General features: G+C 65.3%; 1 protein-coding gene across 13 annotated transcripts in view; it reads left to right on the forward strand.

The window, feature by feature from the left end:
- BRSK2 (BR serine/threonine kinase 2) overlaps positions 1–12743 on the forward strand; it is a 60667-nt gene extending 47924 nt beyond the window's left edge. For 2 of the 13 annotated variants that reach the window (XR_010383277.1, XR_010383278.1), the window contains 9 exons: positions 1568–1628; positions 2337–2544; positions 3215–3263; positions 6487–6610; positions 8006–8186; positions 8257–8346; positions 8523–8617; positions 10627–10674; positions 11831–11845. Coding sequence is in view for 10 of the 13 variants with exons in the window: in XM_064491958.1 (XP_064348028.1) it covers positions 697–720; positions 1568–1628; positions 2337–2544; positions 3215–3263; positions 6487–6610; positions 8006–8186; positions 8257–8346; positions 10627–10913 (1024 nt within the window). In the remaining 3 variants the exon portion in view is untranslated. Of the gene's footprint in view, positions 1–696; positions 721–1567; positions 1629–2336; positions 2545–3214; positions 3264–6486; positions 6611–8005; positions 8187–8256; positions 8347–8522; positions 8618–10626; positions 11608–11782 lie in introns of those variants that run through there. The other 11 variants (XM_064491958.1, XM_064491966.1, XR_010383276.1 and 8 more) reach the window with 10 other exon arrangements.
- The last annotated feature ends 3753 nt before the right edge of the window (positions 12744–16496 follow it).

The raw sequence follows: 16496 nt of genomic DNA on the forward strand, positions 1-16496 counted from the left end.
CCTCGGGCTGCCCTGCTGCCCACAAGGGCCAGAGTGGTAGTGGTGGCCCAAGATGGCTGCAGGCTCCCCAGGAAGGGACAGGAGTGCCCGCACTGGGGAGTCTCGGCTCAGGGCCCGGCCTCTGAGCGCCACTCGCTCTGTGCCCAACCTTGGCTGCCCTCCTGCTGGCACCACCCTTCCTGCAAGTCAGTGTCCAGGGGCCGCTCGGTTAGACAGCAGGGCGTGGACACAGCTTCGTCCCCTCCCCCACTGCTGCTTTTCTGCTTTCCTTGCGGCGGCAGCAGGCTCATGGCTGGCTTGTGGCCACTGTCCTGCCGGCCAAGGCTGCTGGGGTGGGCGCCAGGTGGGACTGACTGGCCCCTCTGCAGCATCTGAAAGCTTTGGGCCCAGGCCTGGCTCTGGGTGTGGTACTGGCCGTGGGCCGGCTGGGCTGAGGACGCTGAGAGCTGGGTCTGCGCCGCACCCTGTTCCATGGCTGCACCAGGCTGGGGGGAGTTGGAGGGTCACTGCCATGGGGCCCCAGCCCACAGGTGCTGGGGACTGGCCAGCGTGGGTCCGGCTCTGCCCCGTGGCCCAGGGGCTGAGCTGCAGTGTGGGCAGGTGGGTGGGCTGGTGGCGGTGTGGATGGACGGCCTTCACTCTTTGTCCTCTTCTCTCCTGTGGCTGCCTCGACCCCTCCGGTTTCCTTCCTCTAAGGATGGCAGGTGCCGGCGCCCAGGGGTGAGCGGGCGTTTGCTTTCTCTCGAGGCCGCGCATTGTGGTGGAGCGAGGCCCGCAGGCCTGGCCCTGCCCTGAGAGGTGTCCAGCTCCTGCCCTGAGGGGGTGGCGGCTGTCTGTATGTCTTGGCTGGGCACACTGGACCAGTGGCCTTCCTTCTGGCCGTGCCCAGGTCTGCAGGCTGAATGGGGCCAGGTGTGGGCAAAGTCCACCTCCTGCTGATGCCCATCCCAGCTGTGTCTTGCCCAGGCCCTCATGGTGTGAGCGACGGGAGGTCCATGGGCAGCTCTGGGCCGGGCAGGGTGGCTGTGGGTGTGGAGGGGCTGGGCTGGTGCCAGCTGGTGCCAGCAGGTGCCACACGCCTGAGTGTGAGGTGCAGGACTTGGGGCCGTGACAGCTCAGCCTTGTGTGTGTGGGGGGGTCAGCCAGGCTCAGGGCAGCCGGGATGCGGGGGGTGCAGCCTGCCCAGGGGTGCAAGTCTGTGCACGGAGGCCCCCGCCTCCCCTCATCCCTCCGTTCACCCAGGCCCCCGAGATCCTCACTAAGGGCTCCTCTGTGCTGCCCTGGGCCTGGGGCCTTGGACACAGGGCACCTCTTGTGTGCAGGGGAGGAGCCACCAGCCACACCACTGGGGGGCTCTGATGGGGCCCCCAAGGGGCTGTGGGTTCTCCTGGGCCTGCTGAGAGGTGGGGTGGGGATGGCAGGACGGTCCTGGTCATGGCCAGGTGTGCACCAGACCAGGTCAGCCTCGGGGCTCTCAGCCAGGGCTCCGGGCCTCTTGGAGGGCCCACCTGGGGAAGGCTGGGACCCCTTCCGGATCTGAGCCGCCCCCCCACGCCTGTGTCCCCAGGTCTAGGTCCATCAGCGGCGCCTCCTCAGGCCTCTCCACCAGCCCACTCAGCAGCCCCCGGGTGAGTGACGCTGCCCGGCCTCCGCCCCCGTGCGCACCAGGGTGGGGCGGCTGGCGGACCCCGCCTGCCGCGGGCTGCCCGGGTGGCGGCGGCTGCTGCTCTGCTCCGGCTCCTCTGGCTAACTGCACGCTTTTCTGTTTTGTTGTTTGTTTTCTCGTGTGTTGTTTTCTTTTGTGGCAAACGCTCCCCCTCCCACGCCCGCCTGTCCCCACTGGTCCTGCTTTGCGGTCCCCCTGGTGCTGTGTGTGCATGCGGTGGGGGCGTGGGGCATGCGCTGTGGCTGCCTGCCTGGTGGGTGCCCCGGTTCTCTCCCTCCTGCCCTCTGCGCCTGCCCCGTAGCCTGTTAGAAAGTTTGTCCTGCCTCCCCCGCCCCCCGAGGTCCCCTTCGTGGCCTGCTCCCCAGCCACCTCCATGGAGCCGGAAGCTTGCCGGAGCGCCTCTCGGCCCGGACACATCCTCCCTCCACAGGCCGCCCCGCGGCCCAACCCCAAGACCCAGACCTTGCCGAGCAAGGCCAAGCTGACTGACAAGCCGCTGCAGGGCACCAAGTCCAACCCACTCCCGGCTGGCACCCAGGCCCGGCCCCCTGTCCCGGGGTGCATCAGCCCCCAGCTGGCCCTGCCCCCAGGCCCACCTGCCCTGCCGGCCCCTGCCCGGCTCCCACCCGCTGGGACTGAACCAAACACCAAATCTGTCCCCACCATACAGGTGACCCCTCACCCCTCTCCGAGGGGCAGTCCCCTCCCTACCCCCAAGGGGACGCCCGTGCACACGCCCAAGGAGAGCCCGGCTGGCACGCCCAACCCCACGCCACCGTCCAGCCCCAGTGTGGGTGGGGTGCCCTGGAGGACACGGCTCAATTCCATCAAGAACAGCTTCCTGGGGTCACCCCGCTTCCACCGCCGGAAACTGCAAGGTGAGGGTGTCTGGAGGTGGTGAGGTGTGCAGTGAGGGGGCTGCAGGGGAGCACCACCCTTCCTGGCCAGCTGGGCAGGAGGAGTTGGGTTTGGAGGAGCTGCTACTCCCCTTTGGTGGTTCATCCTGTGTCCATAAGGCAGTGCCAGGGGCCCACTCGGCACCGAGATGCCCATCTGGCAGGCATGGCCTTGGGATCCCTGGCTCTCTTGTTCCCCTTTGGCCTCAGGTGGGGCTGCCTGGGCCCCATGGAGGAGAGAGGGCCAGTGGGTGGGTGTGGGTGTGGATGGTCAGGAAGCCCACAGGACTAGGGCAGAGGTGGGCAGCCTGCCGCTGTGTGCTGCGTGCCGAGGGTCGGTTGGCACTGGTCGGCCACCAGGGACCACCAGCCGCACAGCACAGCCGACAGGTGGGGCGTTGGGGGGCAGGTATCATCTGTCCCTGGACAGCAGGGCTGGCTGGAGACCAGAGAAGGCCTGGTCCAGTTCAGCACCAGGAGGCAGGACAGCTCCCTGGGGCCGAGGCTCCTGCAGCTACAGCTGTGGGCAGGGGCCGGGGGCTGACCCGTGTGTGGGTGCTGTGGACAGCGCCCTGGCTCTGCAGTGCAGGGGCCCTAGGGGGAAAGGGTGGCGTGGTCACACCTTCTCTCCCTGTCCCTCCCTTGTGCATAGTTCCGACGCCCGAGGAAATGTCCAACCTGACTCCGGAGTCGTCCCCAGAGTAAGTCCCCAGGTTGAGTCAGCTGTTACCTCCTTCCCAGTGCCTGGATGCAGACTGTGGGGGCCGTGGGGGACCCTCCCACGTGTCAGGCCAGGGGGATCCATTGAGGGCTATGGGGCCCTCTGGTCCTTCTCTTTATGGCCATCTGCTTGTCCCCGGGCCGCTCTCAGTGCTGGTATCCCTGCATCTCCACCTTGAGTGCCAGGTTGGGGGCGTGGGGTGGGGAGGGAGCTGCTCTTCCCAGCTCTGCTCAGAAGCCACAGACTGGGGGGAGCCTGGGGCTGGGGGCAGCAAGGGACAGCACGGCCATGCCTTGGAGTGACAGTCCACATCTGCTGAGAGCTCGGCCTCCACACGGTGGGGGGGGGGAGCCCTTGGTGGCCAGGCATGCGGTGCCTGCAAGGGGCAGCCTCCGCCGGCGGGGGCACTGGTGCAGATGGGAGCACAGCCCGGAGTGTGGCCAGACACCTGGATGGAGGGTTCAGGGAGGAGGTGTCAGAATAGGAAAAGGCATGGAGCGGCTGGCAGGAACACATGTCCAGGGGAGGGTGGCCTTGGCTGGGGCCAGGACAGACAGAGCCCTTGGCTCACTGTTGTGCAAGAGGAGGACACGGGGCTGCATTCCATCCTGGACGGTCTGGACACCAAGTTCCGTGTGTCTGAGGTGAAGACTCCACAGAGGCCCCAACCCCTGCTCTCCCCACCTCAAGCGTGAGAGTGAAATGCAGAGGGGCAGATGCAGGGCAGGGCCGCCGTGACCTCACAGGCAGCCTCTGGAGGCAGGCAGGTGGGCCAGCTGCCATCACCACGTCCAGGTTGCGCAGGGCCTGCAGACACAGCAGGTGTGTGGGGTGAGGAGCCCCGCGTCAGGGTCATGGGCACATGGGCAGCCGGCCCGGAGTGCAGGGATTCGGGGTCTCTGCCTACCCGCTGGTGACCTGTTAGTCTTCTGCTGTCATCAGACACTTTCATGACTGTATCTGTAACGTAATTGTTACGTATTTCCAAAAAGTTAAAAAACCACCCACAGGAGCCCAATGCGACGGTGCGGGTGGCTGGGGCCTCTCCTTCCTTTTCTCGAGTCCTTTGGTGACCTCGTCCCCTTCCTGAGGGTTCTGGCTGTTGCCTGTCCCTAGCGGGTGTGGCTGATGGGAAGGAGCAGACCTGGGTGGCCCCAGGGGGCGTGGTGCACCCCCCAGCGCCTGCTTCTGCAGACGATGTGCCCTCCTGCCCTGAGCCCCGCCAGTCAAGGCCCCAGAGGGATGAGCCCCGTGTGTGTGGGGCTGCGGTGTTTGGGAGCCGGCGGGCATGACTGTGGGGCTGGCTGGTCTGAGACTGCAGGTCCTGGAGGCAGGAACTTCCAGCTGGGGGCCGCTGCACCCCTGAGTGAGTCTGATCTGCTGGCTGCAGGCTGGGACTCGGGCCTGTCTCCACCTTGCAGTTTTGAGAATTCTGTCTTCCGGGAACTCTCAGCCTCCGGTCCTAAGGCTTTAGACGATCAGACAAGGCCCGCCGTGTCTTGGAGGGAGACCCGCTGTGCTTGGAGTCTGGCGCCCACCCCAAAGTTCCTCTCAGAAGCAACATCCAATGCTTGGCCACACAGGCCCAGCTGATGCCGAGTCAGGCCTTCCTGGCCTACCCAGGCTTCTCTCATACCAGACGCCGAACTGCTGGCGTCCCACAGCACACAGCTGAGCTTCCACTGTTACTCGTCGAGGGAGGGGAGGGCAGGTGTCCCATCCGTGAGCTCCCCAGCCTGCGCCCCCGAGCTCCAAACACCCCACAGAGCCCGCAGCACGTGAGGGAAGTGGAGGTGGCCCCGTGCTGGCATGGGGTCAGCAAGGACCTGTGTCCCTGCGTCTCTGCGTCTGCTGTCGGGGATCCTGGGCCAGACAGAGGCCAGCTCCAGCCACGGGAGCAGAAAGGGCCCTGGTGGGCAGGATGCCTGGTGGAATCGGGCAGGAAAAAGGGAAGTCTCCCAGCAGGAAACAGCCACCCAAGCCCCAGGACCAGCCAGAGAGCACTGCTGGGCATCGGACCCCATGGCTCATCCCGCCAGCCCAGCCGGAGCAAGATGCAGGGCCCGGCCAGTCGGCCCTGGCCCTGTCCAGCCTGGACTGGCTCTGGCCACATCTGTGCTGGCGCTGCCCAGCTGTGTGAGTCAGCAGTCGCTCGTGACAAGCTACTCCCAACAGCACACGCTGACCACCCGGTCTCCGTGGGTCGGGCCCAGCTTTAGTGTCCAGTGGTGGTCGTCTCGAGGCTCAGCTGGGCAGGCTCTGCCACCAGCTCATGGGGTCACTGGCAGGATTTGGGGTCCTTGCTACGCAGGCCTCTTGGTCATACCACGTCCACCACCCCCATCGCATCAGGCGGCTTTGTCAGATGGAACTCCAGCCTTCTGTGAGCTGACCTCGGAGGTGACGCCCGTCCCTTCCCCACGCTCTCCTGGTCAGAAGCGAGTGCCGGGCCTCATCTGTGCCCGAGGGAGGGGCTGACACAGGCGTGAACCCAGAGGGTCAGCAGAGGGGTCTCCTGCACTGGTGTGCACTGTTGGGAGGACCCCGTTTCAAAGAAGCGTGGCCTCAGGTGCTGGACAAGTGATAAGACCGGCAGAGGACAGAGTAAAGGGAGGTCCTGGGCATCTGTGACGGTGTCGCCAGCCTTGGGTCCCGTGGGGCATGGCCTCTGCCCTGCCTGACACAGTAGCTGGGCCCCCAGGATTTGAAGTGACCACCATGTTCTGCAGAGTGACTTTGGCTGGGCCGCAGGGATGCCGGCAGCCCGGCGGCCACTGGTCCCCAGATAGAGGGTGGCAGGGCAGGTAGCATCCAAGGCCCCAGCCCCTGCCATCTGCGCCGTGTCTCCCGTCCATGCCTGTGCTGTCCCACCTCCCGCACCCTGCCTGCTCCCCATGCACCCCCAGACCGGGGCACTCTTTTCCAGGAAGCTGCAGGGTTGTAGCTTAGCAAATTACCTGGAGACATGAGAAAAGTGAGGCTGGGGCTCACGGTGGACTCAAGGGAAGGGCACCAGCCCCCATTCTCCCTTCTCTTCTGGTGGGAGCCTAGTGGGCACTGCCCAGCCCCAGGCAGGCAGGGGAAGGCGGAGGGGTGAGTGAGGCCCAGGGCTGTGGGATTAGCATGAGGGCTGTGGAGTCAGGGCCTGGAGGATCAGGGCCAGGGTAGGGGTTCCCTGACATAACCAGCCCCTCCACCCCCAGGCTCGCCAAGAAGTCCTGGTTTGGGAACTTCATCAACCTGGAGAAGGAGGAGCAGATCTTCGTGGTCATCAAGGACAAGCCGCTGAGCTCCATCAAGGCCGACATCGTCCACGCCTTCCTGTCGGTGAGCCTCCGGCCATGGGGGACACTCGCTCTGTGCGCGTACTCACTGCGCAGCCCTGGCCTGGGCCGTGGGGCTAGCGCTTTGAGGAGACGGTGGTCGACAGCAGCGGCTGTGCTGCGTGCTGGCCCAGACGGGGCTGCGCTGTGCTGGAAGGGGGTGCGGGGACAGGGATGGGCCTGGGAGGACACCTCTCTGAGGGGTGGGGGCGGAGGGTTCTGTGAGGAAGGGCCTCTGCTGGGTCTGGCGGACGTGCCCGAGGCCTCAGGAACTGTCCCCGGGGGCCTGGCTCGTCTCAGTGTGCTGTCTGCCCACCCCACACGCTACTGGCCTCCGGCAGCCCCTCTCCGCCCGCTGGTGGCTCTTCACGGGTGGGCTGTGCTTGGGCCTTAGGTGGGTTCTGTGGGTTTTTGCCGGTATCTCTGGGCATGTGGAGCGGGAAGCCCTGGAGATTCTCTTGCAGAGTCACGGCAGGGAGCCCCACCCTCCCCACCCTACATGGGGCCTGCCTTTTGCTGGACCCCCTTCCCCAGGATCACAGCTTAGGGGTTCACAGCGTCCCCACAGCTCAAGCTCGGGCCCCACACTGTGGTGGTCAGGCCTGCGGGGGTGGTTTCCCTGGCTCAGTGCAGCCTCAGCCCCACCATGCATTCTGCCACCCTGCAACCCTGGCTGCAGCCAAGTTCCCCTTAGGGCCTTGGGGACAGCCTGGCACTCTTCCCAGAGGTCTCAAGGAACCAGGGCAGCTCTGCGCTAGGCAGGGGCTTTGGCTTGGATGTGGGCATCTGGCCCCGATGAGTCCCCGTCCCCGCCACCACAGCCGGCTCTCCTTGGGGCCCCGGGTCTGGGCCTCTCCTGGAGCCCCCCAGGCCCCTCTTGCAGCTCCGGGGACCCCAAGATTTCCTCCTCTGTGATGTGGACTCAGCCTCCTGACGCAGGCTGGCCCTTCTACCCAGCAGGCCGGGCTCTGCTCTCCTGAGCACCAGAGCCTTGCCCTGGGGGCGTCCCCTCTGAGGCAAGACCACCTCCAGGTTTTGCTTTGACCGGCATTTCCCTCGCTGCTCCACACCCCAGATTTGCAGAGGGCCCTTGGCCCGTGCCTGGAGTTGTGGACCCCAGGACCAGCAAGCTGGGGGGGGCCTTGACTCCAGGGGCGTCTTCTCAGTCCGCAGCCAAGGCCCTGACCCCGGTCCTCCCTGCTGCCCTCGGGGCCTCCTCCCTCGCGGGCCCGTTCTCCCCCCACCTGCAGCTCACAATTCTGGGCTGTCGTTGTGTCCCCATGCCCCAGACTGGTGTGGAAATCCATCTGCCGCAGGGGCCGTGGGGGCGGGGGCCGGCTCCCTCCCCTCCGGGGTCTCCTCGGCCTTCTTTGCGCTCACGCCGCCCTCCGCCCCACAGATCCCCAGCCTCAGCCACAGTGTCATCTCCCAGACGAGCTTCCGGGCCGAGTACAAGGCGACAGGGGGCCCGGCGGTGTTCCAAAAGCCAGTCAAGTTCCAGGTGGACATCACCTACACGGAGGGCGGGGCGGCACAGAAGGAGAACGGCATCTACTCTGTCACGTTCACGCTCCTGTCAGGTGAGCCGCGGCCGAAGCCCGGGGTGCAGGCTCCCGCCGCCCTGCCCGCCTAACGCCCCGTCTCCCCCAGGCCCGAGCCGCCGCTTCAAGAGGGTCGTGGAGACCATTCAGACCCAGCTGCTGAGCACACACGACCAGCCTTCCGCTCAGCACTTGTCAGGTGAGGGAGGGGCTCAGCTCGGGCGCCCCGAGGGCTGGTGAGTGGGGGTGCCCGCCCCCCGCCCGGCTGCGTGTGACCCAGGGCGCAGAGCCCTCCCTGCAGCGGCCGGCAGTCTGCACACCCAGGGAGGTAGGGCCCAGCACACCACACTGAAAGGCGCCTCTTGTCCACTGTAGAACCCCCCCCGCCAGCTCCAGGACTAAGCTGGGGCGCTGGGCTTAAGGGCCAGAAGGTGGCCACCAGCTACGAGAGTAGCCTCTGACGCTGGCAGGTAAGGCGTCCGGCCCCGCCACTGGGGCAGGGAGGGGCTGTGGGCAGGTCCCCTCCAAGAGCCAGGCTGGCCCCAGGAGGGCACCTCCCAGCCCCGGGCAGGCCGCACGGGCCCAGACCCAGGCCAGTGCAAGCAGCCTCCGGAAGAGCGGTGACCAGGGTCCTGCCTGGGAGCCCTGCCGCCCTCGGGGTCCCCCGCGTAGCACTCTCCAGGACTGTGGGCCCGGCACCCACACTCACTGACATGTGACGGGCAGGACAGAGGGGTCCTAAGGTCCCAGTCAAGGCAGGGCTCCCCAGCTAGGCCTGGGGGGCACACACGGGGACGGGGCTGCCCAGGCCTGAGGCCCTGGGGGCCACAGGCATCCGGTGGGAGCAGGCAGCAGCTGTGTGGGGGCGGGTGAGCCCTGGGGCAGGTGCATGAGCTGCGTGTTAGTGGGGCGTGTTATTAGGGTGGGCGGTGCCTGTCTGCACGGAGGGCGGGCGCTCACCTGAGGCCTGTGTTGGGGCTGGGGTCCGGGAGCTGGGAGCGGTGTTCAGCCCCAGACCCTCCTCGGAGCCCCCTGCAGCCAACCTTCTGTGCTTCTCTGTGGGGTCCGGAGACCAGACCAGCCCCACTCGTCCACCCCTGCCCTTACCATCTGCATTCCATTGTCTGTGTCTCACCTGCCCCCCCGTCCCAACATGCACCTCGTCCCCCGGTGGGGGGGCTGGAGGGCCCTCACCCCATGGAGGGGGCCGGCTCTCCTGGCCCTGGAGCCAGGCTGGCACGGGGCAGGGGCCTTTAATGCCTCCACCTCAGAGCAGGGCAGTGCTCACAGAGGGAAACTGAAGCTGGGGAAGGACAGTGCTCGTCCAGGGAGGCAGGCCAAGGGCTGGTGTGCTGCCCCGGTCCCTGGTTCCTCACTGCTCCTGGCCAGGCAGTGCCACCCTGAGAGGTACCGTTCTGTCAGTGAGCGTCCCCTGCACTAGGCCCTGGGCACAGCAGTAAGCAGGGTGGATACGGCCCTTCCCTAGGGCCCCACTCCCAGGCCTGTGCCCACCTCAAAGCAGGGGCCTCCTTTGGCCCTGACCCCATTTTAGCCATGTGTCCAAACCACATCCTGGGAGGTTCTTGGGTGCCCGCCCGGGGCAAGCCTGTCTGCCCTGCCTTCCTTCAGGGAGTGCTGGACTTGGAGAGCCCAACCTGGGACCCGAGCCCATCCCGGGACCCGAGCCCATCCCTCAGCCCTGTCCCCTGGACTTGCCAAGGGGTTTCCCTGTGCGCCAGCCTTTCCCTGTGCCCTTCCTCCCACAATGGACAGTCTTGTCCAGCAAAGTCAGTCCCAGAGCCACTGCAGGAGGGGTTGGAAGCTGGGGCCCCTCAGGCACCAGGCCAAGGGACCTGGTGGCCACTCACAGGGCCCCCAGCCCAGCCCAGGGAGGAGAGGCTGAGAGGACACATCGCACGTGCAGAAGCCCCAGCGAGGGCTGTGGGGGTGCAGCCCTCCACCCCTGGGCCCTGTTGCCTTCCCCACCCCAAGCCCCAACATCCCAGGCCCAGCAGAGGGAGGGAGAGGGTCAGGGAAGGGGGTGCCACCATGAGTTGTGGGTCACATAGGAGCCACATGGCCACCTGAGTCAGAGTGGCAGGGTAAGGACACACAGGTGAACAGTGTAGACCAGGACCACAGCCCTGGGCTGCTTAGCTCCACAGCAGGTGTCCTGAGCCCAGGGCAGGATGGAGGAGAGAGAGGGCCTGGGAGGCCCAGGGCAGGGAGGGGCAGGGCCAGGTCCTTAGGTTCTGGTTGCTGCCCGGAGATGCTGCCCACTCCAGGCTCCGCCCTCCTCTGAGCCCTACCCTGCTCTGGGCCCTGCCCCTCTCAGGCCTGCCCACCCAGGCCCTGTCCCCTCCCCAGGCCCCGCCCCCTCCCAGGCCGGCCAGAGGCTGCAGGCAGCACCAGCCTGAGGTCTGAGCAGGAAGCCTTTTTCACAAATCTCCCTCCCCCCTCTCTCCGTTCTGTGCTCCAGACACCACTAACTGTATGGAAATGATGACGGGGAGGCTTTCAAAATGTGGTAAGAACCCCTCACGCTCACCTGGGTCCCCCCAGCCTGTCACCCCCCCTGCTCACCTGCAGCCTGCTCCTGGCCGGGTGCTGCCCCGCCACCCCTGCTGCTGTCCTGAGGTCCCTGTGTACACGAGGGGTCTGGACACACCCGTGGCCCCGCAGGCGCCCAGCTGCGCCCAGCCCCCCACCCCTGCCAGGAGCAGCCTCGCTCACTCAACCCCAGGGTGGCCACAGGTCTGGCGGTAGGATCAGGGCAGGCCAGGGAGGGACCCCAAGGCTCAGAGGAGGAAGGGGTTCCTGAGCCCCACGGCTAGCCGGGGTCCCATGTGCTGGCTCTGGCGTAGGGTCAGAGTGGCCCCAGTCCTTGGGCAGGAGGCTGGTGTCAGGCCCTCTGTTCACTGCAGGGGGTGCGGGGAGCTGCACGGCCCCACGCATTCACAGCCCTCTGCACCGCATCTGGTGGAGGGGCTCAGGTGGGGAACGTGTTCAGGTGAAGCCGAGGTGCCCCTAGTCGTGCACCTGGACAGCAAGCACAGCCCCCCATCTGTGCCCCTTCCTCCTGCCGTCAGGACTGTCTCTCTGGAACCAGGGCCCCCTCCAGCTGCTGCCCCCAGCTCCCCCACACCCAAGCTCCATGCCTGTCCACCCATCCATTCATCTGTCTGTCTGCCGCTGACCTCTGTGTCCACGCTGTGCCACCCGGGCTGGCCAGGGGCTGGGCACCAGGCCTCCTGGGAGGACCTTGGCAGGCCCACTGGCTCCAGCCTCCCGGCCGCCGGCCGCCGGCCCGGGGTCCCGCTCAGCCCTGGCCTTGACGTCTCCGTCTCCAGAGTGGGGCTGGCCAGCGGGTGAGGCTGCAGGGCTGACCGGGAGGCCGAAGCTGAGGTGGGGGGGCCTGGGCCTTCAGGGAGGCCTGGTGAGGGAGGGGTCCCCACCGGCCTGGGCTCCACCCGCCCCGCTTGCTGCCGCCCCGCCCGTCTGCCCACCTGCCCACCCGCCCGCCCGCCAGCAGGCCCTTCATTCATTCGTCTGTTCTCTCTCTTCCCTCCCTTCCTCCTTTTCTCCTTTTTTCTCTTTTCTTTTTTTTTCTTTTGTCTTCTGTTCTGTGCACCCAGGCAGCCCATTGAGTAACTTCTTTGACGTAATTAAACAACTTTTTTCAGACGAGAAGAATGGGCAGGCGGCCCAGGCCCCCAGCACGCCCGCCAAGCGGAGTGCCCACGGCCCACTGGGGGACTCCGCGGCCGCTGGCCCCGGCCCTGGAGGGGACGCCGCATACCCAGCGGGCAAGGACACGGCCAGGACGGGGCTGCCCGCCGCCCGCCGAGAGCAGCCTTAGACACATAGCCCCCTCCCCCAGCATGGCCCTGACAGCGGCCCAGGCCGCCTCGCCGCCCGCCACGTGTGGACCCGGGGCCGCACCCGTCTGTCCGCCTAGACGGCTGTGAAGCCAGGGAGGAGGGGCACCGGGGGCCACGCCACGCTGGGCCTGCCCGTGCGCTCCCCTCGCTGTCTCTCTGCCTCTCTGACAACACCCTGTTTCCACTCTGACACCAGGAATTATCCCGAAAAGTTAACACGTCGCCTCCACGAGGCCACCCTCTGTGCTCTGCACCAGACGCTGGCTGACCCAAGGCCGCTGCCGTGGATCTGTCCTCTCTCTTCTCCTGCTGCTGCTGCTGCTGCCCGCCCGGCGGCCAGGCTCTGCCCACCTCCGCCTGCCCGCCCATCGCCTCTGCCCGCCCGCACGGCAGCTCTGCCCGGTCTCAGCTCCGCATGGCCATGGGGAGGAGGACCCGGCTCCGAGGGGAAGCTGCCCCCGGCCCACCCGACGGGACGCGCGGCGACCGGAGCCCTCAGCAGGTCCGGCCTGCCCAGCCGGCCTCCAGATCAGGGCCCAAGGGGGCAAAGCAGCCATGAGGCCCAGCGCCGTGCGGCCTCTCCTCGGCACCTTTCCTCCCTGCAGCTCCCTCCTCCGTCCAGGCACCTCAGTGCCGCCACGGCTCGCGGGGCTCAGACGCTCCCCTTCCTTCCTGGCCATGGGGGGAAGAGACCCCGGAGGCCCGGAGCACCCACCCGCCCGCCCCGGGCTGGCCGAGACCAGTGTTATTTATTTGCGGTTTTAACTTACTGAGTTTCTTACTTCTCTGTTCAGGGAAGGGGCAGCAGCAGCGCCGTCCTGCCGTCTGTCTGTCTGTCTGTCTGTCTGTGTCTTGGGCAGGGTGGGGTCTGGGCCAAGATGCCCCGTGGACAGAGCCGTCGGGGCGCTGGGGCGGCGGGGGCAGCTGGTGGATGCGGCGCTGGCAAGCTACTGTAAACTTTAAAGAATTCCTGCAAGATATTTTTATAAACTTTTTTTCTCGGTTGTTTTTGGAGAAGGGTGTTGGGGGACCGCGGGGCAGCGCTAGGCTTTGAATTCGGTTCTTTGCTCTTGGTCCTTTCTATACACGCACACGCGCGCGCACACACACACACACGCACGTATATATATATATTTAGAGAAGGGTGCGGTTCACTTGGTCTTGGCTCTGGCCCGTTCCTGTGGGGGCCCGGCACCGCCAAGGCCCGTCCGCCAGGCCCGGGCTGGGGACCATCTTGGTTTTGTGTCCGAGTGTGGGGCAGGAGGAAGGCCTGAACCACCCATCCCCCTCAAGACAGCAGGGGCACCGCAGGGTTCTTTTTTATTAAAATGACAAAAATTTAAAAAAACACAAACAGCCAGGGAGCAAGGCAGCGGCGGCCTCTGCGCGTGGAGGGCTCGCGAGGCGGCCGCCGGGGCCGCCTGTCCGGTCTGTCTCTGCCTCGGGGGCCACAGGCGCGGAGGCAGGTGCGATTGCACACCCTTGCTGGGACAAGTCCTCTTTGCATCTGGTGCCTCCCGCCCGCCCTGCCCGCTCTCCTGTCGTGGGTAGATTTGAACACTTGTTACACGGACACCCCGACCACAGGCTGGGATTTCAGTACATGGCAAAAAAGCGAACACCTAGAACAGCGAGAGCCGTGCGCGCCGGCGGGAGGGGCCGCTCCAGAGACAGAGGACACGGAAGCAATACCTCTCGTTAGCCTTCTTCCTCTTTTGTACTCGGGACACACGGACGTCGTGCAGACGGACAAGCCCCACCCAGTGTACCCCTGTCAAATAACTGTGAGCGACTTTAGTTCCGAACAATAAACTCCTTCCGTAAAGACACGCACGCCAGTCTCCGTCCAGGCAGGTGGGCAGGGCGGGACGGGGGTGCCGCCTGGGGCTGGCTCCGCCAGGTGGCTGGTGCTGCTCTGCCCCAGCTGAAGAGGATGGGCTGCCGTGTGGGGCCGGGCGGGCAGCATGGGCCGGGCCGGTGGGGAGCTGGGCGCAGGACACAGATCTCTGCTGGGGACGGGTGCCTGTCGAGCATGGACCCTGCCCAGCCACTGAGCTCTGCTGCCACCCGAGACGAGACCAGCACCTTTTTCTCCTGGAGGCTGAGCCTTGGGGCACCTACCCAGCCTGGATGCCACGGGCTGAGGCTGGCGGGTGACCCTGGAGATGGTGGGCTGGCAGAGCACATGGTCCCTGCTGTGCCTACCTTGACCCCACAACAGCCAGCTCCGGCCTCTGCTGCTGCAGCACCAAGGACGGGTCCCACCTCCCGAGAGCCGCGGGTCACCCAGCCCCATGACAAGAAGGCTGCACCTGGGCGTCGCCACACAGCCTTGAGGACGGACAAGAAGCGATCCTTGACGAGGGGTCTCAGCAGAGACCACAACGCCCGTGGAGCCTTCCCCTGGCCTCTCTCACACACGCACCTCCGCCCCCATATGAGGAGGTCAGATGCAGCCTGGCCACTCTGCACCCACCATCTACACCACCACAGCGCCACCAACACTGCGGCCCCGTGGTTTCTGCAGGGTGTCAGCACCATCCCTGGGCTCCACCCGCTAGAGCCGGTAGAGGCCTCCCAGCCCATGTGACAAGCTGTTTCCAGGCCTTGCCACGTGTCCTGCGGAGGGGCGGGGGGCAAGCAGAACCAGCGCGGCCTGGCTCTTCCCACACCCTCGTGCTGGAGGAGCACGCCACGACGGCACCGTGCTCCTGGCTGCTGAGCTGGGGGCCCTGCTGACGTGGAGCTGGGTCTCCCCCTCCGCCCGGCCCTGTAACGTCGCCTGGCTTCTGAGGGAGCTCGGGGCCCAGAAGGGAGAGGGAGAGGCCAAGGGGACCAGCTTCCACTGCAGTCGATGGACTGCATAATGTCCAATAACCTTGAGCTTGAAAAAGAGGCTGGGGGAGGGGGTTTGGTTGATGCATTCTGGTAAGGCACATGATTGTCTGGCTCCCGGGGCCCCGTGTGGCCAGCCACCAGAGAAATGTTCTCGACCTGTAGTTCCACATCTGCTTTACTGAGGAAGCAGCTGACACACAGACCTCCTCCTCCTTCACTCGGCCCGCTCAGGGTTTGCAGTCTGAAGAGTCAGCCTTAATGGGCACGTGACTGGAGTCCCAAGAGAAAATGCCACGGCAGACCACCAGCTTTCCGTCTGCCCGCCGCCACACTCCTCCAGTGGGAAGGAGCCACGTCCTGCAAGCCCACTTTGACGTGAAGCTCTCCCTTGTCTGTAAGCAACAGACAGCAGGGCAAGCTAAGCCAAAACCTGTTAGTGTTGATATTTGCTAACATAAAATAAAAGCCAATACCCAAGCACTAATGATGTGCCAGACACTGTTGTGAGCACATCACACTTCCCTTTCTTGGACACACCCCGCACCCCACCACCAGCCCTCAGCTCTCTTGGGAGTGACTCAGCAAGGGGGTAGGTGAGCAGGGAACAGAGAGGGTGGCCAGGGACGGGAAGAAGACCCCAAGGCAGTGCTGTCTGCTGGAGAAGGGCAGCGGGGGCTGACGGACGAGGGAGGGGACGAACAACAGCCGTGGGGCGCCGGGTGGGACTGTGGGTTCTGGCTGTCAGGCCAAGGCCCAGGCCTGCTGTCTGTCAAACTCACCCTGGGAGTCGGGCCCTGGGCAGGTGTCTGCATAGGTCGTCTCCTCTGGCCTCTGAGTGATCCTGTGAGAGTCCCCTGGCCCGTCTGACAGACATGTTAGTTTCCAATCACTGTAGGAACAAGTTACCAAACACCTAGTGGCTGAAAACCACACAAGTGTGTTCTCTCAAGTTCTGGAGGCCAAGACCTGGGTCTCACGGGGCTAAAATCAAGATGAGGCCTGGGCTGCGTTCCTTCTGGAGGCCCCAGGGGGTCCATTTCCTTCCTTTTCCAGCTCCTGAGGCTCCAGCATCCTTGGCTCATGGCTCCTTCCTCCACCTCCAAGGCCAGGGACGTCGGGCTGAGTCCCCCCTGGCTCTTCCAGTTTCAGGGACACCGTGATCACACTGGGCCCAGACAGCTTTAATTCCTGTGCTACGTAAGGTGACATGTTCACAGGTTCCGGGAATCAGGGTGTGGACTCTTCTGGGTGGTGGCATGATTTTGCCTACCCGCCAGCAAGTTTCCTGTCTATCTCACGTGTAAAACACACCCCACTGCAAGGTCCCCAAAAGTCGCAACCCATGACAGCATCAAGGCAAACCCCAAATCCCACCTAAATCATCTGACTCACGTATAAATGGGCTTTTCTGTGGGGGAGGGGAGGTAATTAGGTTGGTTTATTTACCTGTTTAACGGAGGTACTGGGGATCGAACCCAGGACCTCGTGCACGCCAGGCACGTGCCCTATCGCTGAGCTACACCTGCCCCTGCAGGTGAGACTTCTGAGTATGATCCATCCTAGCACAAAATTCCTTTCCACACGTGGACCTTTGAAACTAGACAAGTCCTCTGCTTCCAAAATACAAGGC

Source organism: Camelus dromedarius, chromosome 12 (genome assembly GCF_036321535.1).
Source record: "Camelus dromedarius isolate mCamDro1 chromosome 12, mCamDro1.pat, whole genome shotgun sequence".
In the NCBI taxonomy this organism is placed as follows: Eukaryota; Metazoa; Chordata; class Mammalia; order Artiodactyla; family Camelidae; genus Camelus; species Camelus dromedarius.